Raw genomic sequence first — 25198 nt, 5'->3', positions numbered from 1 at the left:
CAGTTTTTTAAAGCGAATTACTGCATTTATGGATTACCTGCCAGGAAAATAGAATGCTTAACATTAACACAACCCAAAAACTTTGCAAGGACCAATATCACAAGGAGTCTTCCTACGAATGTTTTATTGTAGGAGACAAGGCAACATCTAATAGCTCAAGGGCAAAACTGTACATTATAGCGACAGATCTGTGAGCTTGGAAATAATACTTGCCAAACAGCAGCTGAAGCAACAGGCTGGAAAACAATTTCGAAGAACAGCAACACTTTCCCTTACTACAGTGTTCCCATTTGCAAACCTTTTATCTAAACTCATCCCCCTTTCACATTATTTTCCTATTTTGAGCTCCCCTCAGTGAGAGGAGTAGCAGGCAAGAAGTCTAGCATCCAATCCCCAACCTGATGCTTCTCAACTGCAAATAAATATCCACGTATTGTTTTATGACTGATTCAAAAAGACAGCTTTGTCCTCAGATACTGAGCAAAAAAGCATAACAACTTGGAACAGCATCCCCTCCCCACACTTTCTCCTCCAGTGTATCATGTTATTAGGAATTCTACATCTCAAGTTGTGAGAATGGAACAGAGTTATAAACTCCCCTGAAATGAATCCTGCTCACCTTACCAAGCTGCTGATGCACGCTGAGGTTGTACATCATGACTATCCCATCCAAGATTTCCAAAAGAGAGTTTTCAGTGATTTGTTGCTCTGGCTCTTCTGAAGGTTTCCCCAATAAAAGACCCTCATTTCCATGGCTGCCTTCAACTGTTAGGAAAACAGAAGAGAGTTTCTGAGCAAGACACTGCTGACAGAGTTAAGAAAATGGATGATGATTATGGTTTTTAATATCCATTTTGATATTCCCTTTCTTTTTTTGCCCTACTGTCTCCATTCTACTATGATATCTTTTCATTTTTGTCTATTGCAAAGCCACATCTGGATGAAAAGCTATCTCAGGTCAGAAGACTTTTAGATGTAACTAGTTTTGGTTTAAATAAATGTCATTTATTGATTCATTTTCTTTTGAACACACATTTATTCTGTCCTGCTGACCCTGCAGGTTCATTTGAATAATTACATCATGTTCATATTCAAATTATCTCGATCAACAACATATTTCTCAGTCTTTGAAGAAAACAGATATCTGAGTTTTAATCATGTTCTTTACAAAGAATCCATGCATACTGTAGAATGAATTGGAAACGCCTTCCTTCACCGAGAAGGCTGAACAGCAGAGCAAAATCAGTGGTGCAGAGAACATCTATGAAAACCTGCTTGCGCTGAATTGGCTCTTAATATATTATTTCTAGATAAATATTGAGATGGTTGATTTGCTTTATTGTATCTTATTTCTGGCCATATTCTTGCATCCTCTTTTAAGCCTGGCCCAAGCATGTAGTACTCACTATCTTCCTCTGTCCGTTGCTCCATATTCAGTGTACGGACTTTGACCTTCTCAAGGGCACCTGGTGACCTTCTCGGGGTCATAAGACTGACAGCTGCAGTACTGAGGAAACGGTTTGCTCGCCCCAAAGTGGGAGAACTGAGCCAGCTTGGCCGCGCCAAGGCCCCTCCAATTGCTAATGCAGCAGCCGGACGCTGAGAGAGAGAAAAACAAACAAACAAAAAAGCAAAGAATGTAAAGACGGCCACTGGAAACTATTCAACAATGTCATTTTTTTCCTGTGAAGAACAAATGAAGCTGATTTAAACCATGCATCAATCTTTCTTGTTAGTTTAAGCAGTAAACCACAGATCCTACCATTCATGTTTCTGTACTCTTCTCACTTGTCAGATCATATGAACAATTATAATGGGCCTTATAAAAGCAGGCATAGTTGAGGAAATGCAAGTGGTATTCTTATTAGTGTATTTCCACAAGATCATTCTGTATTGTGCCCAAATGAAGTTTACATAAACTCTGAGTCAAACTGAACTGCTCATGCATTAGTTGATGTGGAATCACTTTTATAAGGTTTAAATGTCAGCAACAACCAACTTCCTTTGAACACAAAGTTCTATTCATTTAGACCAATATAATACAAATAAACAAGAAATATAGTAAAAATAGCAAAAAGATTTTTTTGCAGTTTTCATGGGGATTCTGTGCCCCTAACCCCAGCAAATGTGGAGGGATGACCAAGAGAATGGGGAAAAATCTCTTGCACAAAGTATTGTCAAAGGCTTTCATGGCTGAAATCACTGGGTTGCTGTGATTTTTTTCGAGCTGTATAGCCATGTTCCAGAAGCATTCTTTTAGGAGGAAATGCTGCTGGAACATGGTCATACAGCCAGAAAAACTCACAGCACAGTATTATTCTGTATCTGGTTTTAAAACATAATCAATCAAATCTCCACCTCATTAGAATTTGCAGCTAAATGTAGTAACATTATTCCAGACCATTGATATATATTAAGAAAATACAATGATAGCTAGTCTTACCACCTCCACAAAATATTTTCTGAGTTAAGAAAATTATGTTCAAAGATCCCCCAAACATCCAAGGTGACCAAACTCTGTGTGACACACCATTAGCCAATATAGCTGATCCTCCATCTCTCTGACAATCATTGTTTCTCCCAGACATACAGCCTAAACTATTTACAAATTTGCAACAAATTTTGTAGGGAGAGGGTTTCTCACTTTTTATCATTCATCATTTGCAGAAAGTAGAAGCAGCATAAAGGGTGAGGCTCATAGAAACTCCAGATGACGCAAGACAGACCTATCCCTTCTGCACTCCCCAGGAAAACCTAAGTGGGTGTGAAGGTCAGGATTTTTCTGCCACTTTACAGCATACTGGCTTTCTGTTTTCAGAAAACCTTGTCTGGTGAAGTTATTCTCCCTCACCTCACATTAGCCACTAGGGAGCAATAAGAGTGCCTCTGGTTCTTTCTCTCCTTTTCTAAATATTGACACATTTCATGTAGGACTTGTATAGAAAGCAGAAAGGGCACTAGTTATAGCATCATTTGCTACTTCTGAAAATTCTGGTGTGAACCAACAGCAGTCCCTGCTCCTTCTTCTAGTTCTCTGTGCATGCCAGAATATTTAGGATAGGCGGTAAGGTAAGGCACAGAGTCATAAGAATCATAAATTAATATATGATTATCAAACACAGAGATGTTTTTATATAAAAGAAAGTTACATTTTTCTTCATTTGATCTTTATTAGATTCATAAAGCTTAGTTAAACAGCAAATCCATTACTAAAACCACTGGCAATAAAGTGGGAGTGTTATTATTAATAATAAAAATAATAATAATAAATCCAGCTTCAACTCAGTCATCATATGTTTGGGCAAGATGGCCAGTTATATATGTATGCAGGGATGTGTATGTGCTGACACTGCCTAATTAGGTATTATGCATAATTAATTTTAAAACTTTCTTCTAAGTAAATGTGATTAGGATTAAGATGCCAAAGAAAAAATGGGTAATTTCAAGGGAGAGAGAGGAAAGGGGGTTGCCCTGGTTTCCCACGGGCCAATGAAGCAATTGCTACTTTGTTGAATAAAAATGTTTATTAAAAAATATCAAACTACTCTGTCAGAAGCCCTTCCCCCGCAATGTCCTGATTGAAAAAAAAGGCCTCTCCTGTCCCTGTAACAGCCAAGGGAAGCAAAGCTTATTAAAATTGTCCCTCAATCATCCTAGGAGCAAAGAAGGTATCTTAACAAAGAAAATTAAACTCACTTTTTTGTCCAAATGTATGTGTGGAAATGCTGGGGACAGCTGGTACCCTTAAAAACAATATTGGGTGTCCACAGGCCATATTTCCAACCACAGTGTTAAAAGCAACAACAAAATACCTTCACCAATCAATCTCCATATTCCCAGACTAAGAGTGCAGTATTGCTAAAGCAAGCTGCCAAGACTTTGGGTTTCTTTCCAATCATGATTCCATCCCTGGGTTGAAATCAGCAAGGTTTAAATGAACCCTAAACAGCCTGAGAACCTTTGCCTGGTACCAAAACAGATGGCCAAATAGTATTTCGAGCAAAGGCATCCCATAATTTGGTTGTCACAACTGAGAAGGTATCTGTTAACCATATGCCTCTCATGACTTTTTTCCAGAACTTTCCCCTGATTTAGTTATCTCCAAGGATGCACTCTTAGACCATGAATTTGGGCAAGCTTCCGATGCACATGTTGTTAAGGTCAAACTAATGCATTGACACAGCATTCAGCAGACAATATGTAATTTCACATGCAAGAGTTCTCTTTTCACTTGCTATTCCCACCATCCCAAATGATGGCTAGTCCCAGAAACAAACTAATACATGTACAATTAACCTCCTTCCCTATGAAAGGGCTTCTTTCACTGAGACCTACTTGAGTTAAACTTTGACCCATTTCATGCAGCATTGCTAGGCTCACTTGTGCGGTTGACAGCGCTGACTCTTCATCTTCATCGAGATCATCCATTGTCACAGCCTGAATTTCTGCAGGGTCAATCAGAATACTTGCCTTTGAGGCCAAGTCATCTAGAAGAATAAAGAAAGCAAGAATGCCCTTTAGATAGGTACATCTGCACAGGAGTATCTCCTGCTTCCCATCCAGTATTATAAGTATCAAACCAGAAAACCTTTAGGGGTGTAACTCTATATTGTGTGTAGTCCCGAGGGCGCTTATATTCAGCTGAAATTTGCTTCAAATTCACTAGAGAGTCAGAATCAGAAGAGGGAGTTTCTTTTCAAATACTAGCCCAATCAAAACCATGCATAAAGCTATGAAAAACTCATATATTTTATTACAAGAAGAAAAACAACTGTCAACAAATAAATTGTTGGGGAAAAGAGGTCACAAATTCAATCCGCAAATCTTCTACTTTGAAACTCTGAACACTCACATACTTTAATAAAATAACTGAAAGGAAAAAATAACAACAAACCACTGCAATGTGTTGCTCTACACTTTAAATATATGTATTTTCTATAGTGGGCAATATATGGCCCCCAAGATCTAGATCAGGGGTCCTCAAACTTTTTAAACAGAGGGTCGGGTCACAGTCCCTCAAACTGTTGGAGGGCCGGATTATAATTTGAAAAATCTATATAAATAAAAATGTAATGTTCGTTTGTGGGATTAACAGAACTCAAAAACCACTGGACGAATTGACACCAAATTTGGACACAAGACATCTATCAGGCCAATGAGTGACCATCACTTATAAAAACACAGTGGAAGAGACTTAAAAAGCAACCTCCCCCCCCCCCCAATACATTACAATGCATGTGCAAAACCATACATATACACACACACAAACACACACATCTATGTATATACACACACAAAACACATACACAGAAAGGGGGAAAGAAGGAAGGAAAGAGAGAAGGAGGGAGAGAAGGAGGCAAAGAAGGAGGGAAGGAGAGAAAGAAGGAAAGAAGGAAAGAAAGAAGGGTAGAGAAGAAAGGAGAGAAGGAGGGAGAGAAAGAGAAAGAAAGAGGGAAAGAAGAGGGAAGGAGAGAAAGGAGAGAAAGAAGGGTAGAGAAGGAGAGAAATAAAGAGGGAAAGAAGGGAAGAAGGAGGGAAGGAAAAAAAAGAAGGGTAGAGAATGAAGGAAGGAGAGAAGGAGGGAGAGAAAGAGAGAAAGAAAGAGGGAAAGAAGAAGGGAAAGAAGGAGGGAAGGAGAGAAAGAAGGAAAGAAGGGTAGAGAAGGAAGGAAGGAAGGAGGGAAGGAAGGAGAGAAGGAGGGAGAGCAAGAGAGAAAGAAAGGGAAAGAAGAAGGGGGAAAGGAGGGAAGGAGATAAAGAAGGAAGGAAGGAAAGAAAGAAAGAAAGAAAGAAAGAAAGAAAGAAAGGGTAGAGACGGAAGGAAGGAGAGAAGGAGGGAGAGAAAGAGGGAAAGAAGGAGGGGAGGAGAAAAGGAAAGAAAGAAAGGTAGAGAAGGAAGGAGAGAAGGAAATAAAAAAGTGAAAGAGGGAAAGAAGGAGAGACAACCCAAAATCGACAACCCAGATGATGTCTGTGTGTGTGTGTGTGTGTGTGTGTGTGAATGGAGGGGGTTCTTGCCCAGCAGCGGAGGAGGAGGAGGAGGAGGAGGGTCTTGGCGGGCGCTTCCCTGGTGGAACGAGACCCCTCTGCACTGACCCCCTCCCTCTGCTCCTTGCCTTGCAGGGAAGCCCATGGAGTCCCCACCCTGACAGGCAGAGGCTCGGGAGGCGCCCGGGACGTGGCTGCTGCTCCGCCTGGATCTGATCTGCGGAAGCACGCAGCTCTTCCCAGCAGAAGAGCCAGCTGGGCCTAGGGAGGCAGAGGACGAAGCAGCCCCGAAGGTGCTTCGCCTGCCGCCTCCCCCCCTTCTCCTGCCGTCGGGCTGAGGCCAGGCCCCTTCCTGAAGGCAGGAGAAGAGCTGGCTGGGCCCAGGGAGGAGGAGGAGGGAGCGGCGCCGAAGCTGCTTAGCCCGCTGCCTCCCCCCCCCCCTTCTCCACACCCCGCGGGCCAGATAAATGCCCTCGGGGGGCCAGATCCAGCCCCCGGGCCTTAGTTTGGGGACCCCTGATCTAGACTGTAAATCTGATCACGCCTGGCAAGCATAAACTATGTGAGATCCAGCCAAAGAATATCTGGAGAGGAACAAGTTTCTACTCCCATATTCATTGGTATTGTAAAGCGTCAAGCCAGTGGTTACATCATCATCTTTATGTAGGTTATACTGTGAGGATCAGGTAAGCTTTCTAATGAAAATTCAATATAAAAATGATGTAAATAAGTAAGATGCTCAGATATTTCCAGATCCACTTTTTGATTTTTAGAACTTTCCTCTCCTTTTTTGCACTTGCTGATTCTCCCCGGAGGAATGAGCAAATCCTTCTATCTAGAGCTCCAAACAAGAAGCAAACAAAAAACTGGGTAGTGAATCCTAGATCTTTCTCCTGGTGGAACTGAAGCATCATTTATTAAAGGGTCATACAAAATCTTTAAAATAAGCTTGTATTTCACATCCCCTTATCTATGATAAACACATGGCCAAGCAGCCCTGTGCCCTTCTAAGCCTGGCTCTGCTGATCTGAAGAGCACCTGAGAGAAGAAAAAGGCAAGCATTAATCAGGATTTCACAGCTGTCACTTTATCTTCGAGTCCCAGGAGACCAGTTCCTGTTTTTAGCCTTAGTGGCCAAACTTGTACCCTTGAAGGGAACCAAGCTATTTAAATTAGTTGAAAATACATGTATATAAATCAACAGTCAAGAAGATTACCACACTTGTGTCACAGCCTGCTATACAATATTCAAGGTAAATATAGTATGCAAGGAAGGTCACAAGCAAAGAAAATTGACCTTGGGAGGACCATGTCAAGATGGTTACTTAGCATCTACAAGTTGTGGTCATTAATGATAACCACAAGCTCACCTTCTGAACAAGTAACAGAGAGAAAATATAATACATTTTTTCATCCAATTGATGGGCAACATTTCAGACCACTAGAAATGAACAGTCTTCTAGGAGAAATCAAAAGGAAGAACCAGATCTCATTGTACATATAAAACTCCACTAAACTACTAACTCTGTTATTTTTTTATATTTTCCACTTCTAAACAATTTACAATATTCTACATTTAAAGTTTTTGTGGTAGGATTTCCATGCCATCTGCATACATACGACACAACAGTGTATAGATACTATAGCCCTGAGTCGCCTGCGGGCTGATATGGGCGGGATATAAATAATGTAAATAAATAATAAATTTTAAGTCAGGTATCCTGGTTTAATCAGCTGTGATATGACCAACCAGCAAGCCAATGCGCAAAACCCAAATTCTCTTCCATTTTACCCTCCTACATGAGAGTGAACAAATTGTAATATCATATTGTGTTATATCCCAGTTTGTGGTTAAAGTTAAGGAAAACAAGACAGGACAGCATTAGTAACCCAACTATAAACCCTGGGTCAATGATACCCTTTAATATTTGTTTGTTTGAGCTCAGTAAACCATAAATGAATGGTAAAACAAAGTTATCCTATCCTAGATTATTTGCCTTTTCATACAACTGAAAGGGAGGAGCACAAATGAATAGAGCAAACACTACATGGTCTCATGAAAGTTTGTTATGTGAAGATTCTGGCTTAATGGGTTATTCCCAAGCACAGTTCACAGAACACATCACATTTCATTTCAAGCACTTGCCTTTGAGAGTCTTCTTAAGATGAGATAAGAGTCCCCCAAGTCGCTGGAGGTCAAAATAATCCACTTTCCCATTATAGAAGAGTTGAGGAGGGACATATGCTTCTAAGGGAAAACAGACAGACTTGGATTAGGGAGAAGATCAAAGAAGAACTAATCTTAATTAACACTAAATAATTGGGATAACCATTTACAGCTGTTTATATTATCTATACAGTACATGGATGTTTACTGTAACTTCTTGGCAGGGGGTTGGACTGGATGACCCACAAGGTCTCTTCTAACTCAATAATTCTATGATTCTATGATTTAGCTGAGAAGTATCAAGAAGTATAGGTTGCTTACCTGTAACCGTATTTCTTCGGGTGTCCATCTGTGAAATTCGAACCTATGGGTTTCCCCCCGCGCATGCGCAGCAAGTCGGAACATTCTAGAGTTTTTTAATTGATTTTTTTATAACAGAGGAAGCCCCGCCCATCCTCCCAGTGATATATAAGCCGGAAGGCGGGGCTTAGCCTCAGTTCCCCAGCGCTAAACAGCAGCTAGGTTAGAGGCATGACAAAGAGGGGAGGACGGGCGGATTGTGTGGATTTCACAGATGGACACTCAAAGAAATACAGTTACAGGTAAGCAACCTATATTTCTTCATCATGTCCTCTGTGAAATGCGCACCTATGGGTGAATAGTAAGCTACTAACCTGGAGGTGAAGAGTACAGCTCTGCCAAAGGCGGCGTCCCTCTTAGCCAGAATATCCAGTTTGTAGTGGGAAACAAACGTCGAAGGTGTAGACCATGTGGCTGCCTTGGGAGGTGGACACCGATCGAATTGAGTGAGCCACAAGGTGAGTTGGAGGTTATTTGCCTGCTAATTGATAGGCTTGTCGGATTGTTGATACAATCCAGGAGGCGAGTCCCTCAGAGGTAACAGGGAGGCATAAGATGTCTTTCCTGTATTTTAAGAAGAGCCCAGGAGATTTCCTGTGGCTAGCTGTTCTATACAGATAAAAGGACAGAGCTGTTTTGACATCGAGGGAGTGAAGCACCAATTCAAGGGGAGATGAAGGGTTTGGAAAAAGGGAAGGTAAGGTGATGTCTTGCGACATATGAAAGTGGGAGACTACTTTTGGGAGAAAGGTGACATCAGTGCGGAGGACGACCTTGTCATCATGGAAACGAATATATGGAGGGTCTGAGCGGAGAGCAGTAAGTTCACTGGCTCGTCTCGTGGAAGTGATAGCCACAAGGAATGCCATTTTCCATGAGAGGTGAGAGATGTGGTTGGAGGCCATAAGTTCATAGGGTGGCTTCGAGAGTTGGGATAAAACCAGCTCTAAGCTCCATGGGGGGAGGGGGGAGTGAATATTTTTATAGCCCTTGAGAAATAAGTGAATCAAATGGTCTTGAAAAAGGGATGGCAAGCCTGCTTTTCCTCTAAAAGAGGAGAGGGCGGCTAAGTAACATTTAACGGAGGACAGGGAGGAGCCTTTGTTAGAAAGATGTACCAGGAAATCCAGTACAAAAGGAATGGGCACTGAGATGGGATCGTGGCCAGCTGACTCTGTGAAGGACCTAAATAAAGACAATTTATATTCATAGGATTTCTTTGTAGTTGGCTTGTGAGCCGCTAAGATTATATGGGAGGCTTCTTCGGACAGGGTTATTGAGGTTTGATTTTCCATGCCATCAGGTGGAGAGATTGTAGGTCTGGGTGGAGAACGAGGCCATTCTACACAGTGAGGAGGTCCAGGGTTGGATTGAGGCGAAGGAAGTCTCCGTGGGATAACTGAAGGAGTGGGGCAAACCAAAGCTGCCGAGGCCACCAAGGGGTAATTAGTATGCAGTCTGAGTTGTCTTGGATTATTTTCGCTATCACCGGGGAGAGTAGTGGAAGGGGGGGAAGAGATAAAGGAGGCCTGGGGTCCATTGGAAGAGGAAGCCATCTCCGAGAGAGCCTGGGGATACGTGAGAGCGGAGTCTTGCGCAGAATAGAGGGCAGTGAGTGTTCACTGGGGACGCAAATAGATCTATTCTGGGTTTGCCCCATCTGTGTGTGATGGCCTTGAACTCTCTGGAGGTGCCACTCGTGGTTGTTCTTTGAAGTTCTGCTCAGGGAGTCTGCTAGTGTGTTGTCCTGTCCTGGGAGATGGATGGCTGTGAGAAGGACATTCTTTTCAATGCACCATTCCCAGATGCGAGTTGAAATGGAGAGTAGGGTTTGTGAACGTGTTCCCCCTTGTTTGTTGAGGTAGTATTAGACAGCTGTGTTGTCTGTTACTATCTGAATTGTATGATTAGATATGAGGCGGGTGAAGGCCCGAAGGGCTTTCTCTACTGCCATCAACTCGAGGGCACTGATATGGAATTGGCGGTCTTGAGGGACCAGTCACTGCTGACTCTGAAACCCTTGAGATGCGCTCCCAAACTGGAGTTGAAGGAATCGATTGTGAGGGACATGGAGGGACAGTGCTGGTTGAAGGGCATTCCTGAGTGAACATTGGATTCCTTTGTCCACCGTAGAAGGAATTGGAGGATGGAGTGAGGTGGGTACAGGACCCAGGACTGAGAGTCATGAAGAGGTTCGAATGAGCAGAGGAACCAATTTTGAAGGGGCCTCATTCATAGGCGTGCAAATGGGGTGACATTTGTGGTAGATGACATGTGGACAAGGATGGACTGAATAGCCCAGGCCGAGGCACGTTGGGAGCGCCGAAGGTCTGTGATGGCTCTCTGGAGATTGCAGAAGCGGTCCTCTGGGAGGAAGGCCCTCTGCATGGTGGAGTCTATGATGGCTCCTATGAACTGGATAAGTTGTGCTGGAGTAAGATGGGACTTTTCTTGGTTATGACCAGGCCGAGGACCTGTAGAAGAGACAAGGTGTATTGAATGTCAGTAGCTGGTTGTGAGTAGGAGGAAGAACATAGTAATCAATCATCAAGGTATGGAAAAACCATGATGCCTTGCTGGCGGAGATGGACTGCTATAACTGACATGCATTTTGTAAATACTCTGGGTGCCATGGAGAACCCAAAGGGAAGTATGTTAAAGGAAAAGTAGTTATGTTGTACCGCAAAATTTAGGTATTTGCTGTGTGACTGCCTAATCAATATGTGGAAATACGTGTCCCGTAAATCAACTGTGGCCAGCCAGGATCCTTCAGGAATAAAGGTAAGGATAGTAGGGAGAGTGTGTGATGAAGGTATTGACTTTGCGGAGATTGAGGATGTGGCATAGGCTGCCATTTCTTTTATCCACTAAGAAGTAGCGGGAGAAGAAACATGAGGCAGAGAGTTGGGGAGGGTTGGGTGAGGAGGACGCTAGGATAGGTATGAAATTTTATGGCATAGCCTCTGTCAATTATGTCAAGGATCCAGGCATCTGTAGTGATAGACTGCCAGAAAGAGAGAAATGGATGGAGCCTGTCTAAGTATGTAAGTGGTTGAGTGATGGGTTGTGGAGGGGGGGGGGAATTGGGTGAGGATTGGGGAGGGGTGCTAAAAGCAACACTTGTTATTGTTGGTAGGTCTGGTACCACGGTACTGACCCCTGGAGGGAAGAAGATGTCTTCTGGTAGCTGGAGGAGAATATGGGCACTATCGACCTCTGTAGAAGGATGTGTTGTAAGGTCTGTTGTAGAATTGGGGGTGATGGTAGTAAGGTGTCCAGCATTGGCATTGATAAGGGTATGGCTGTTGGTCATATTTATGTACAGTTTGTTTCATTTTGTGGGAGTGTTCCAGCTGAGAGTCAGTCTCAGGGTTAAATAGTCCTGCTTCGTCCATTGGGAGATCTTCTATGAGAGTGTGGGCTGACAGAGAAAGGATAGCGGCTCTAAGCTAGGCATGGTGGCGCCGGGCTACTGAACCTGCAATAAGCTTGCCTGAAGTGTCAGCAGTGTGTTTTGCGAGATCTTTTTGGAGGCCGGATAGAAGGAGCGCCTCTTGTTTAAAGGCTTTGGCCAGTGGTTGGTCAGATGGTGGTAATAAGTCAAGGTAAGGTGAGATCTTGTTCCACAAAAAGGTCTGATAGACACTCATATAGACCCCCTCAGAAGAAGATCTACAAGCCACTCTAAACACCTTCGCAGAAGCATATGAGAAGCTCGGCCTGTCACTGAACATTGAGAAAACCAAGGTGCTGTTCCAGCAGTCGCCAGCCAATCCCTCTCCAATGCCAGTAATACAGCTTAATGGTGTCACATTAGAAAATGTGGACCATTTCCGCTACCTTGGCAGCCACCTCTCCACCAAAGTCAACATCGACGCCGAAATACAACACCGCCTGAGCTCTGCAAGTGCAGCATTTTCCAGAATGAAGCAGAGAGTGTTTGAGGACTGGGACATCCGTAGGGATACCAAGGTGCTTGTTTATAAAGCTATTGTCCTCCCAACCCTGCTATATGCCTGTGAGACGTGGACTGTCTACAGACGTCACATGCAGCTCCTGGAACGTTTCCATCAGCGCTGCCTCCAGAAAATCCTGCAAATCTCCTGAGAAGACAAGCGGACAAACGTCAGTGTGCTGGAAGAAGCAAAGACCACCAGCATTGAAGCGATGGTCCTCCAACATCAACTCCACTGGGCCGGCCACGTTGTCCGGATGCCTGACCACCGTCTCCCAAAGCAGTTGCTCTACTCCGAACTTAAGAACGGAAAACGGAACGTTGGTGGACAGGAAAAGAGATTTAAAGATGGGCTCAAAGCCAACCTTAAAAACTCTGGCATAGACACTGAGAACCGGGAAGCCCTGGCCCTTGAGCACTCCAGCTGGAGGACAGCTGTGACCAGCAGTGCTGCAGAATTTGAGGAGGCACGAGTGGAGGGTGAAAGAGAGAAACATGCCAGGAGGAAGGCGCGTCAAGCCAACCCCGACCGGGACCGCCTTCCACCTGGAAACCAATGCCCTCACTGCGGAAGAAGATGCAGAGCAAGAATAGGGCTCCACAGCCACATACAGACCCACAAGGAAATCCATAATGGAAGACCATCTTACTCGTCCAACGAGGGATCGCCTAAGTAAGTAAGTAAGTAAGTAAGACCCCATAATGAGCCATGTGAGCAAAAAGGCATGCTGAGGAATAAAAATTTTTGGCCATAGTGTCAAGCTTCTTTCCTTCTTTATCAGAAGAAGTCTGGTTTGTTTTTATGGGTTTTGGTTGAGCATCAGAGTTTGCTTTGGGCATTTTGGCTACCAAGAAGCTGAGGCAAGGTCAATACGGTATAAGTTTTCTGCTCTTTTGGGGGCTGCTGGGACAAGGGCTGGAGCGACCCCGGTAGTTTTTAGTATCTTGATGACTTAAGGTAGAGTGGGTAGAATAGTGGATGTAGGAGTTTGTTATTCTGAAGAGGTGAAACATGGGTCCTGAACTGTGTCAGAGGGTTCTGGGGTGGAAAGGTTCAGGGCTCTGGAGAGCCTTATCAGAAGGGTGGAAAAATTTGAAAAGTCTTCCACTTGTTGAGGGGAAGGATCAAGTTCAGGTTGGGGGTCTGGGATTAGGAGTGTGTCGTCAGTAGACTTCAGGTCAATGGTCTCAGAGTCTGGTTGGGGATGTTGGGGAAGGTCCTGAGGTGGTGGTTCATCTTCAGCTTGAATGGGCTGGGTTGGAGGGCGAGAGAGTGTGGGGGGTTGAGGATATTTGAAATTGGAAGGAGGAGTGGGATTATATCCCTTGAAATGATCGGGGGGTAGTAAAAAGGATAAATGGGGTAAAGAGGGGGATAGAGTGGATAAGGATAGTCTGGGTAGCCTTGGAAATGTTCAGGAGAGTGAGAACGAGGGCGCTTGGAGGCCAGGAGAGAAGGGCTGGCAAATCGTTCCGAGGCAGGAGAGGGGGAATGGTGGTGGTGCCGGGAAATGCAGCTTGAGGGAGGAGGATTAAGTGGGGAGGAGTTTCACGTGGTACCGGGGAGGCGGCCTCATTCAGAAGGGGAGGGGGAAAGACTTGAGAGGGAGGGAGGGGAGGCGGAAAGACCGAAGGGACAATTGTAGATTGGGCCTCTAGCTCCAAGTAAGGGGCTAAGAGTTCCAAAGGGGGATGTTGTGGCGGATCTTCCATATGGAGCAAGGTTGGTAAGAGCTCTTGCATTTGGAGGCTGGGACTGGCAGGATGGTGCATTGGTTCCAAGGAAGGAGGTCTCAAGAGCTGAGTGCCAGTGAGTTGTCGTCCCTTTTTCTGTTTATTGTGCTTTTCTTTTGATTTTGAAGTCCTCAGTGATTGTTTTGAGGACTTAGTCTTTTTCTTTGGCGGCTCCACAGAGGAAGTGAGTGCCGAGGGAGAATCATGCCTATCCCCAGCACGTGGGGAGGAAGGCTGAGAGGACTCCTGAACGGGTGAGGATTGGCAGGGAGGGATAGTGGAGTGGGCGGGATTGGGAGCCATTTGAGGTGCCAAAGCACGCTCGTAAAGGAGGGCTTTGAGGCGGGCATCCCTGCCCTTGCGAGCCCTGGTGCAAAAGCTCATGCAAATTTCACAATTTTGAAGGTTGTGGGACTCGCCCAAACAAAGAAGGCATTTTGAATGCCTATCGGCCTCGGGGAAAGTAGCCCCACAGGCTAAGCAGTTCTTAAAATATAGGGAAGACATAATCTAGCCGAGTCAGGGTTGGAGAAGGTTGGTCGTTGGTACAAATACAGTCCAGTCAAATTTAGAGGAGAGAAGTTCATTGATGCTGCTTGTTTGGCGCAGAAAAAGGAACTGAGGCCAAGCCCCGCCTTCTGGCTTATATATAACTGGGAGGATGGGTGGGGCTTCCTTTGTTATTAAAAAAATCAATTAAAAAACTCTAGAATGTTCCGACTTGCTGCGCATGCGCGGGGGGAAACCCATAGGTGTGCATTTCACAGAGGACACAACGAAGAAGGAACTCAGATAATAACAAATATTTAAGCCATCATAAAACAACAACATAGAATGCATATGCCAAACTTTTGAAAAACTTTTCTAAACAGTTCAGCAATTTCAAATCAGCAGCACTCAAAGTACTCAGAAAAAGTCAATCCTAAACAGATGACTTTTTAAGGCCTTTTAAAACATTTTATTGTTAGAGAAGGAGCTCCACAGGCTGGGGACCATTGGTGACTCCGATCACTTTTCCTACCCATAATACTATCCTTTATCTAAATTAAGTTACAAGGCACCATCCTACCCTATTATGCTGACCTTCTCTTTAAAAGAAAGGAGGACCGGAGACATACTGAATATGCATTTCAAAACAGCACAGTACTGAAAACAAGTGCCAAACATAAAAGTCTGGAAATGTAATGTCAAGACTGTTACCATTGCAGACATAGTGGTAAAAGGAGTTTCTACTGCATTCTCCGAAGACATCAATTTTGCCATTTATGCCCATTCTTTGAATGTAGGGATGCTTCACAAAGTAACAGGTACTTTATATGGTTTTGGGCTAGGTCAGTATTTCCCAGACTATGGTCTTCCAAAAGTTTTGGACTGCAACTCCTAGAATCCCTGATCATTGGCCAAGGCAGCTGAGCATCTGGGAGTTGCTCCAAAACACCTGGAGGACTGGAGTTTGAAAATCACAGGTCTAGGCTATCTGACAGCAGGTATAGTTGGTGGGAGCATAAGAGAAGGCATTCTCAGTGGCTGCCCCTAGACTTTGAAGCTCTCCCCCATAAATGGGCTTCTTGTTGTTGTCTTTCCATCAGTAAGCAAGGGCTTTATATTCAGAAAGGCATTTAGAATTGAAAGTTTTAAAGAAAAGGGCTGTAAGAGCTGTATTATTTTAAATAGCATCACATTGAATATGCTTAATAGTTTAATTTGGTTCAAATATTGACATTTTCTGGTATGTTTTTAATTGTAATCTTTTTAATGTGTAAGCTATTTGAGTCTCAGTCTTGGGGGGGAAAGTAGGAAATAAACGTAAGTAAACATAGCAGTTATTGTTGTTGTTGTTGTTGATGATGATGATGATGATGATGATTATGGTGATGATGATGATGATGATAATAATAATAATAATAATAATAATAATATGCTAATATGTGTGAGCCTACATGCCTCCTAGTAACTTAGAACCTATTTTAAAAAAAATTATCTTGAACATTAAATTGCTCGCTCAAATATCACCTAATCTCTAATTCTGCATGGTGAGAGAGAATAATCTTTCCCAATATCCACCAAAATCAGCATTTATAATTCTAGATTTCAGGAAAAAAAAATTCTGACATCACTGCCCTACCTTCACTGCTCAGTGCTGAAGGATTCTTCACCTTGTATTCATCCCAATAAAGTCTAAGGGCTGAGATGAGCCGATGCAAGAAACATACCATATATTCCGGAGGGCAAAGAACAGTCAGATTCTAAGGACAAATGAAAAGTAAGACAGTCCTAATGCTGACACAATAGTCAAACCGGAACTCTATATACACACAACCCTGCTGATAATGTTCCCTAGGCAGCACAGATCATTTCCACAAACTGACAAAGTCAGAATCTATATCACCCACTTTCCAAAAAAGAAATAGCAAGCAAGCACATTTTATGCAAAGCACAGAAGTATTGTGCATTAGGAAGAAAGAAGTCAGGTTAAATTGATACCTAAAGGGATGTTTGCATGTGTCAGTAAGGACACTTTCCTCACCGTAAGACAAGACAGGCTTCTAAATAAGAGAACTATTCAAAATGTACATACTGTCTAACTGAATTACTGATAAACCCTTAAGTCATGGTGGCATGTACTCTTCCATGAACGAATGAAAATTCTATGCCAAAAAAGTTTCATTATGAAACTGTTAGTAAGCAAAAGAATCAAATGTCGTGTGCTTGACTATCATGCAACATGTATTTTGTTTCTGCTAGTAATGGGAGAGGTAGTGAGTTAAGCGGGGAGATATAACTTCTTCACCTAACTCTTGCTCAGCTACACAAGAGCCCCAATTCCTCAATCTTCTGCAATTTCAATTATTTTGTATTGGGCAGTTAAATTTCTATAGGAACAGAATGTGAATGGCCACTTCCATAATTAAGATTTCTGCTGAAGAATGTGTTATTAGTAAATTGCTTAGAGACATGTCTCTTTTGCAGAGTTTTTATGGAGTTAGGCTTGCGACAATGCCCATCTATGCCATTGCCCATTTACTATGACTCATGCTGCACAGAACCAAGATACAAATGAGAAACAAAAGCAGAGTTCTTACTGCTTTTGTTTCTCATTTGTATCTTGGTTCTGTGTTGATGGCATACATTTGAGAAAGAATTAGTTGAAACTGCACCCAGAAAAGCCAGACTCCTAGTTTCCTAATCACAAAAGATCTGAGAACAGTACCTCTATCTCTATGCAACTGTCAAGCTAGGGGCCTCAGAAATTTGTTAGGTCTACTCCTAGCTGTTGTTGCTTTCATGTAACCTTTTCTTTCTAATTCTGCAACCACTTCAGCTAATTTCCTGTAGAATGGTCCAAAATGTACAGGAGTCTGATGCTATTCTTATTTAGAATAAATACTTGTTCTTTCAGCTCAATCTCATTGGCACTTTGGCCACATTTGTAAACATCTACCAAGGATGCATTTTTCTCCTGGTGAAGGAAAAGCATATTTGTTGAAGCTTACTCATCAACAGATTTCCCACAAGAATAAAGAAAAGAGAATGTGCAGGTAGGCACTAGGAGTCCCTGATTAGAAAGGCATCCCTTGTTTGCTCAAGGCCTCAGGGAAGGGGAAATATCTAAATGCTAAAAAGCCAGTATGAACCTTAAGCAATGGCATTATTATTTATTGAAACTGCTGAGAATTTTCTTTCATTATTCTTCTCTGTCTATTATCCTACAAAGGCATTCAGCTGGGACCAGAGATGAAGGGAGAGGAGGAAAACCAGCCTGCATCAGCGAGACTTGTCTTTGCTTGCCAGAGAACAAAACAAAGAACACAATAAAAGGACTGATGAGTATTCCTATTGTACAAATCCAGATCTTTAAACCAGCAAAATCAGTGTTGTTCCTTGCTACCAAAACAGTGTGATATAATTTTACTCTACTTCAAAAACAGGTTATCAGGATACATTAACATCTTGGTGAACACTCAATGAATAGGAATTGCCTGAAAACAAAAGGCACCAGGCATGATAATTTCTAATGGAAAGAAGTGGCAAAACAGTCACAAGTTACTGTAGAATCCATCAGCTCAAACCTCAGAAATTGTTAATAAATTAAACAAGATAATGTTATCCCTTGCTCAAACATCTCTGGAACATCTTCTGACAGATGGAAGACCACATCTTTTATCTAACAACACAAAGAAAGCATTCTTCAGGTCCTTAAAGAAAATGCAAAATGCACTAACTATGTAAATGCAAAAAATAATCCTTGCAGCATAACTAGCAAAACGGTAGCATTCTGCACTCTGATACAAGTGAATTGCTTAAAAGGCTATAAGGTTTAATCAAATGCACCGTGATGATACTAATCTGGACTTACCCCTCGGTTACTAGCGTTTTCCTGAAGAAACTTACGGAATTTATTTAGAAATATGTATCTTGATGCTCCTCCCTGAAAGAAACAAGAGTTAGCTGAGTTCCATCAAGGTGAAAGAAACTCCTAAAATTACAGCATCTGTTTTACTTGACATTGCTCACTTCCTAATTTGAAGTGGAAACTACATTTAGAAATCAGGCTTTAAAGGCAAGTACATACAAACAATTTCTTCCTTACTTATTAGTATAACTCTTACCTTGCTTTTTAAATTAAGCTGGGAGTGTTTTGTCCACTATTTTTCTTTCTTTCAGTATTTTAAAGTAATTTGGATTTTATTTGTAAAGTTTTGGGATATTGTGCTATATTCTGTTTTTATTGTTGTTTGTGATGGCTTATTTGCTATGAAAAGTCCCAGAGGTCCAGTTACATGATGTTGGCAAGATATAAATAAAAGTAAAACAAATGAACAGCTGCAGTATCAAGTGAAAGGTTGAGCAGCCATCACAAAGTGATTGTCATACATAGGATTCTTATATTACCAATCACTACTCAAGACAAAATTCCTCCTCCATGGAGGCAGGTATCAGCTCAAGATACTTTTTGCAAACATCTACCATATGCTTTAAGAGTCCCATTTAATCCCAATTCTCAAAATTCTACATATTCTCAATTCCCAGAGAGTTCATGGAATACTAGCATGAGTTATTTTATAAGAGAAAAACTCTTGTCTTGTCTATGTATCCTTTGTCAATGTTCTGATAGTCAATGTTTTACTAAATCGGTGCTATTTTTACTGGGGCACATGACTCCTGAGAAAGGAGCAGTTTTTTAAATATTGCACTTCCAAAAACAGGCACTTTATGATATCATATTGCTTGTGTTTTTCTGCATTTTAGTGCTTCCTTCTGAGTGACTGTATTTAGGTTCACAGTTTTATACAGTGGATGGGATTAAATGCCAACAGAATATTCTACAGCAGTTCTGGAGAATTGTGGTGCTGCAGATAACATTGAAACATATCTCACATCTTCCTCCAAAACTGGCAATAATGGCTAAGGCCAATGGGAATTGCCGTGTAACAGCTGGCCACAATTTCTCCATGCCTGCTCCCAAGCATATAGAGAACCTTGGTTACATAAAACTGTAAAATAAGAGCTTAGCTCAGTAACAGCCAAGAAGCCAGTGAAATCTTTAAGAATTAAAATGTTTGATTTATTTAACTTGCAAAATACAGGTTCCAGCAATAAGGCTTGCCAATAACTAACACACATTATATTGAACCTATGCGTTTTAAAAATCAGGTTGTCAGCAATGAATTGACTATACACGAACTTGGCTTCAGGTAAGAAGCAGGTACAGCAATATGATGAAAAAGTATAACAGAATAAATGCAAAGAAATATTCAGAGGAGCTTTTGCATACCTTGCCTACAAGGTATTTTAATTGTCCTTACCCCTCCGTGATCTTTATTGTTTAACAATAACTTCAGTATTTGCACTTGGAGTTCCTCCACCACTGAAAATGAACAAAGCACAACCATTATATATATTACAACAGACACAGATACACTACTGTAGAACTAACAGTGATTACATTCAAGACCTGCACTGAAAATCCTTGGAAGAAACACGACATCTCAAATGTTACATGAACTTATTTTGATGACCCATTCTAAAATAACACATTACCCAGTACAATTCTCTAAATTACTCTCATCAAAGTTGTTAGTGGAAAGGTTACATTTCTCCTTAACGAGGAGGACTGAGTTTATCAGCAGAGTATAGGCATAGCTCAAACAGCAAAGCCTCAGGCAGTGAAGTTCTTTTTTACAAAGGCTTTTTATGCCCTCAGCCCTCCTTTTCTTCTTTGTCCTTTGTTTAGATGGATTTTAAGCAGCACTGAAATTGGGATGTTGGGAAGGAGGACTAGGGAAACAAGACTTCCTATTGGGCTGCAGCAGCATGCCCACAGTAAACAATGTAATCTAGCTTGAACTCAGAAAGCATAGGACACAACTCTAGCTTATCCACAAGCTGTGTGGGTCTGTCTACAATAGGAAACTAAAAGACAGCTGTCTCCAAAAACCCTTACTGAAAATATATGAACAGGAAAGCAGAAAGAGAAGGGGAGATAGGTAATCTGGCCTCATAAACTCCCTCTAGCATATTGATAAAGTATAGACTGTAAATTTGGCTACCAAAATGGAAATCATAAGACAAAATTGAGGTTTTGAAAAGTCACCCTGGATGTATTTTGAAAGAAGTTTTAAGTAATATCTAGAAAATGCAGTACGATTTTTTTTCCTGCAAGGATTACCTGACAGTATTGTTTCATTTTAAATGTGCTCATCAGTAGTTTTGAGTAAAAGGTTTACTGAAACATTGACTGCTCTTTTTTGCTACAAAAATTTAACCCTATTCTTTTCGCATCATTTTTGCCTCTAATGCCAAATTTTCTGTCAAAGAAACAATGCCCAGGACACATCTACTTTCCTAACTAAGTCACTGCTTCTTAAACTGTGGGTCCCAACCCCAAATGGGGTCCCCTGAACTCACTTACTTACTTACTTACTTAGGCGATCCCTCGTTGGACGAGTAAGATGGTCTTCCATCATGGGTTTCCTTGTGGGTCCGCATGTGGCTGTGGAGCCCTATTCTTGCTCTGCATCTTCTTCCGCAGTGAGGGCATTGGTTTCCAGGTGGAAGGCGGTCCCGGTCGGGGTTGGCTTGACGCGCCTTCCTCCTGGCACGTTTCTCTCTTTCACCCTTCACTCGTGCCTCCTCGAATTCTGCAGCACTGCTGGTCACAGCTGACCTCCAGCTGGAGCGCTCAAGGGCCAGGGCCTCCCAGTTCTCAGTGTCTATGCCAGAGTTTTTAAGGTTGGCTTTGAGCCCATCTTTAAATCTCTTTTCCTGTCCACCAACATTCCGTTTTCCGTGCTTGAGTTCGGAGTAGAGCAACTGCTTTGGGAGACGGCGGTCAGGCATCCGGACAATGTGGCCTGTCCAGCGGAGTTGATGTTGGAGGACCATCGCTTCAATGCTGGTGGTCTTTGCTTCCTCCAGCACGCTGACGTTTGTCCGCTTGTCTTCCCAGGAGATTTGCAGGATTTTCCGGAGGCAGCGCTGATGGAATCGTTCCAGGAGCTGCATGTGACGTCTGTAGACAGTCCATGTCTCACAGGCATATAGCAGCGTTGGGAGGACAGTAGCTTTATAGACAAGCACCTTAGTATCCCTACGGATGTCCCGGTCCTCAAACACTCTCTGCTTCATTCGGGAAAATGCTGCACTTGCAGAGCTCAGGCGGTGTTGTATTTCGGCGTCGATGTTGACTTTGGTGGAGAGGTGGCTGCCAAGGTAGCGGAAATGGTCGACATTTTCTAATGTTACACCATTAAGCTGTATCTCTGGCATTGGAGAGGGGACGGCTGGTGACTGCTGGAACAGCACTTTGGTTTTCTCGATGTTCAGTGACAGGCCAAGCTTCTCGTATGCTTCTGCAAAGGTGTTGAGAGTGGCTTGTAGATCTTCTTCTGAATGCGCACAGACGACATTGTCATCAGCATACTGGAGTTCTATAACAGATGTTGTTGTGACCTTGGTTTTGGCTTTCAGTCTGCTGAGGTTAAATAGCTTGCCGTCTGTCCGATAGATGATTTCCACTCCGGTGGGAAGCTTCCCATCAACAAGGTGAAGTATCATGGCGATGAAGATGGAGAATAGAGTTGGGGCAATAACACGTCCCTGTTTGACACCCGATTCCACCTTAAATGGGTCACTTTGGGAGCCATTGCTGTCCAAGACTGTTGCCATCATGTCATCGTGGAGGAGCCGCAGGATGTTCACAAATTTGCTTGGGCACCCGATTTTTTGGAGGATGGTCCAGAGAGCGCTGCGATTCACTGTGTCGAATGCCTTTGCAAGGTCGATGAATGCCATGTACAGAGGTTGGTTTTGTTCCCTGCATTTTTCTTGGAGCTGTCTTGCAGTGAAGATCATGTCCACTGTTCCTCTGGAGGGGCGGAAGCCGTTCTGGGATTCTGGGAGGGTGTCTTCTGAGAGGGGCAGAAGGCGGTTTGCAAGGATTCTTGCGAGGATTTTTCCAGCAGAGGTTAGAAGGGAGATACCTCGATAGTTTCCGCAGTCTGTTCTTTCCCCTTTTTTGAAGAGGGTGATGATGGTGGCATCCTTGAAGTCTGCTGGGATTTTCTCGGTCACCCACACTTTTTCTATGAGCTGGTGGAGTTGGTGTGTCAGCGCAGGTCCTCCCTCTTTAAAGATTTCAGCAGGGATCCCATCCGGTCCGCTGGCTTTGTTGTTCTTTTGTTGGCTGATGGCATTGCTGACTTCTTCCAAACTAGGCAGTGCTGCAAGCTCATCCCTGGTTTGTTGTTGCGGGATTTGTGAGAGGACCTCTTCGGCCACACTGGAGCTGCGGTTTAGGAGGCTTTGGTAGTGTTCTTTCCAACGTAGTGTAATTGACTTTTGGTCCTTCAGGAGTTTGGTTCCGTCTGATGAGCGTAGAGGCTGTATGCCATGGTTTCTTGGCCCATAGATGACCTTTGTGGCTTTGAAAAATCCTTGAGCATTATGGGTATCTGCCAGGTGTTGGATTTCTTCAGCCTTCTTTGTCCACCAGATGTTCTTGAGTTCTCTTGTCCTTCTTTGGACCTCAGCTTTTGCACTAGCATAGATCTTTTTCTTAGCGGCACAGTTGATGTCTCTCTGCCATGCTTGGAAGGCTTTCCTTTTCTTGTCGATTAGCTGTTGGATCTCGATGTCATTTTCGTCAAACCAGTCTTGATGTTTCTTGGCTTGGTATCCAATAGATTCTTCGCAGGCTTGGATGATGGAGGTCTTCAGTTTGTTCCAATGTTCCTCAACATTTTCGGGGTGTACTGTGGGTAGATGGTTCTTGAGTGCTGTTTGGAGATGGGCTCGCCTGGAGGGCTCCTGAAGGGCTTGGGTGTTCATTTTGCGCCTTGTCTTTCTTCCTTGGAGTCTGCGCTTGGGGGCGATCTTGATAGCCATCGTGGATCGGATTAGCCTGTGGTCGGTCCAGCAGTCGTCAGCACCTGTCATGGCTCTTGTGAGGAGTACGTCACGGCGGTCTCTGGCACGTGTGATTACATAGTCTAAGAGGTGCCAATGCTTTGACCGGGGGTGCTTCCATGATGTCTTGAACTTGTTTTTCTGGCGGAAGAGCGTGTTGGTGATGACAAGGTTGTGCTCCGCACATTTGGTGAGAAGCAGGATGCCATTCGAGTTGCTGTTTCCAACCCCGTCTTTTCCTATGGTGCCTGGCCACAGGTCGAAGTCTCGCCCGACTCTTGCATTGAAGTCCCCCAGGAGAATGATTTTGTCCTCCTTAGGTATCCCCGATAGGACGGTGTCCAGCTGACAGTAGAATTTCTCCTTGATGTCTTCATCAGCGTCTAGTGTTGGTGCATAGGCACTTATGATGGTTGCCCGTTGGTTTTTGGCAAGATCAACTCGGAGGGTGGAGAGTCGTTCGTTGATGCCAGTAGGTGCTTCGGACAGATGTTTCACCAGATCATTCCTGATGGCAAAGCCAACTCCGTGCATTCTTTGGTCTTTTTCGGGCAGTCCCTTCCAGAAGAAGGTGTAGCCTCCTTTTTCTTCCTTCAGCTGTCCCTCTCCTGCTCTCCGGGTCTCCTGAAGGGCTGCTATGTCGATGTTGAAGCGTCCCAGCTCCCTTGCGATGATGGCAGTTCTGCGTTCGGGGCGTTCACTGTCACTGTTGTCCATCAGTGTCCGTACGTTCCACGTACCGAAATTCATTTTTCTTTTTTGGCCGCAGGATGGTGACCCCACTGGACGCGGCAGTCCAGTCAGGGATAAGTGAGGCAGACTATGTTTAGGGCACCTTTTCTAGCCCCCTCCCCGTGTGGGGTGAGCAGAGTGGGTCCTCAAAAGGGCTGCTCAGTCGCGGATACAGCTGCCGAACTACTCAACTGCCTCGGACCTTGAGGTAGAACGACTGAGTCCGTACCCACCGCCCATGTGCCAGTCTGTGACTAGGGGCTTCCAGATTTCACAGTCCTGCCCCCGTCGCCACTCGCTGATCGCCATGGGACTTTGGTTGCTTGGAACTCAATGTTCCAAGCAACCAAACTCAACCAAACCCCTGAACTCAATGTTGGGGGTCACAAAAATTTGCCAATAATAAAAATCTACTGAAAGCCACCTAGTGTCTGGTTTAGGCATTTCAGTGTTTACAGTGGACTGTGCAGAAGATGATTCTATGTTTCTAAGTCAATGATAACATGGCAATTCCAGTTAGTGGTTAATACCTTTTCCTCCACACTCTGGAGAGAACCACACTTCAGTACATAAAGCAAAAGGATTAATGTACTGACTAATAGGTTGGCAATGCATTTTCTGCATTGCCAGTAAGATGCTGGATTCCATAAGCTCATTCACATACCTTCAATACGTTTCTTGAGCCGCTGGCAGCCTCTTTCATATGCTCGCCTCCTCAGTCTTTCCTCAGCACTCTCTTCCTTTATTTCCTTTGTCTCTTTGCCCTGTTTTTAAATATGACAATCAATTTGTTAGCAGAAACAAAACAAAAGAAAGATGGCTTTCACTAGGATGGGAAGCATTCATAAATGCCAA

At 43.3% G+C, this 25198-nt stretch overlaps 1 protein-coding gene across 1 annotated transcript in view; it reads right to left on the bottom strand.

Annotated features, from left to right (window-relative positions):
* The window catches only part of RNF123 (ring finger protein 123), a 124949-nt gene that overhangs the window by 65130 nt on the left and 34621 nt on the right, over positions 1 to 25198 (bottom strand). Inside the window, exons 17-24 of the mRNA XM_067463638.1 lie at positions 25008 to 25107; positions 20011 to 20072; positions 18561 to 18632; positions 16329 to 16449; positions 8134 to 8235; positions 4381 to 4487; positions 1407 to 1599; positions 620 to 765 (exon numbers count right to left, since the gene is read on the bottom strand). Of these exons, the coding sequence (XP_067319739.1) occupies positions 620 to 765; positions 1407 to 1599; positions 4381 to 4487; positions 8134 to 8235; positions 16329 to 16449; positions 18561 to 18632; positions 20011 to 20072; positions 25008 to 25107 (903 nt within the window). The remainder of the gene's footprint in view (positions 1 to 619; positions 766 to 1406; positions 1600 to 4380; positions 4488 to 8133; positions 8236 to 16328; positions 16450 to 18560; positions 18633 to 20010; positions 20073 to 25007; positions 25108 to 25198) is intronic.

The sequence above is a fragment of the Anolis sagrei genome, chromosome 2 (assembly GCF_037176765.1).
Source record: "Anolis sagrei isolate rAnoSag1 chromosome 2, rAnoSag1.mat, whole genome shotgun sequence".
Taxonomy (NCBI): domain Eukaryota; kingdom Metazoa; phylum Chordata; class Lepidosauria; order Squamata; family Dactyloidae; genus Anolis; species Anolis sagrei.
Note: the sequence above shows the minus strand (reverse complement) of the source record. Positions and strands in the feature narration are given on the sequence as shown.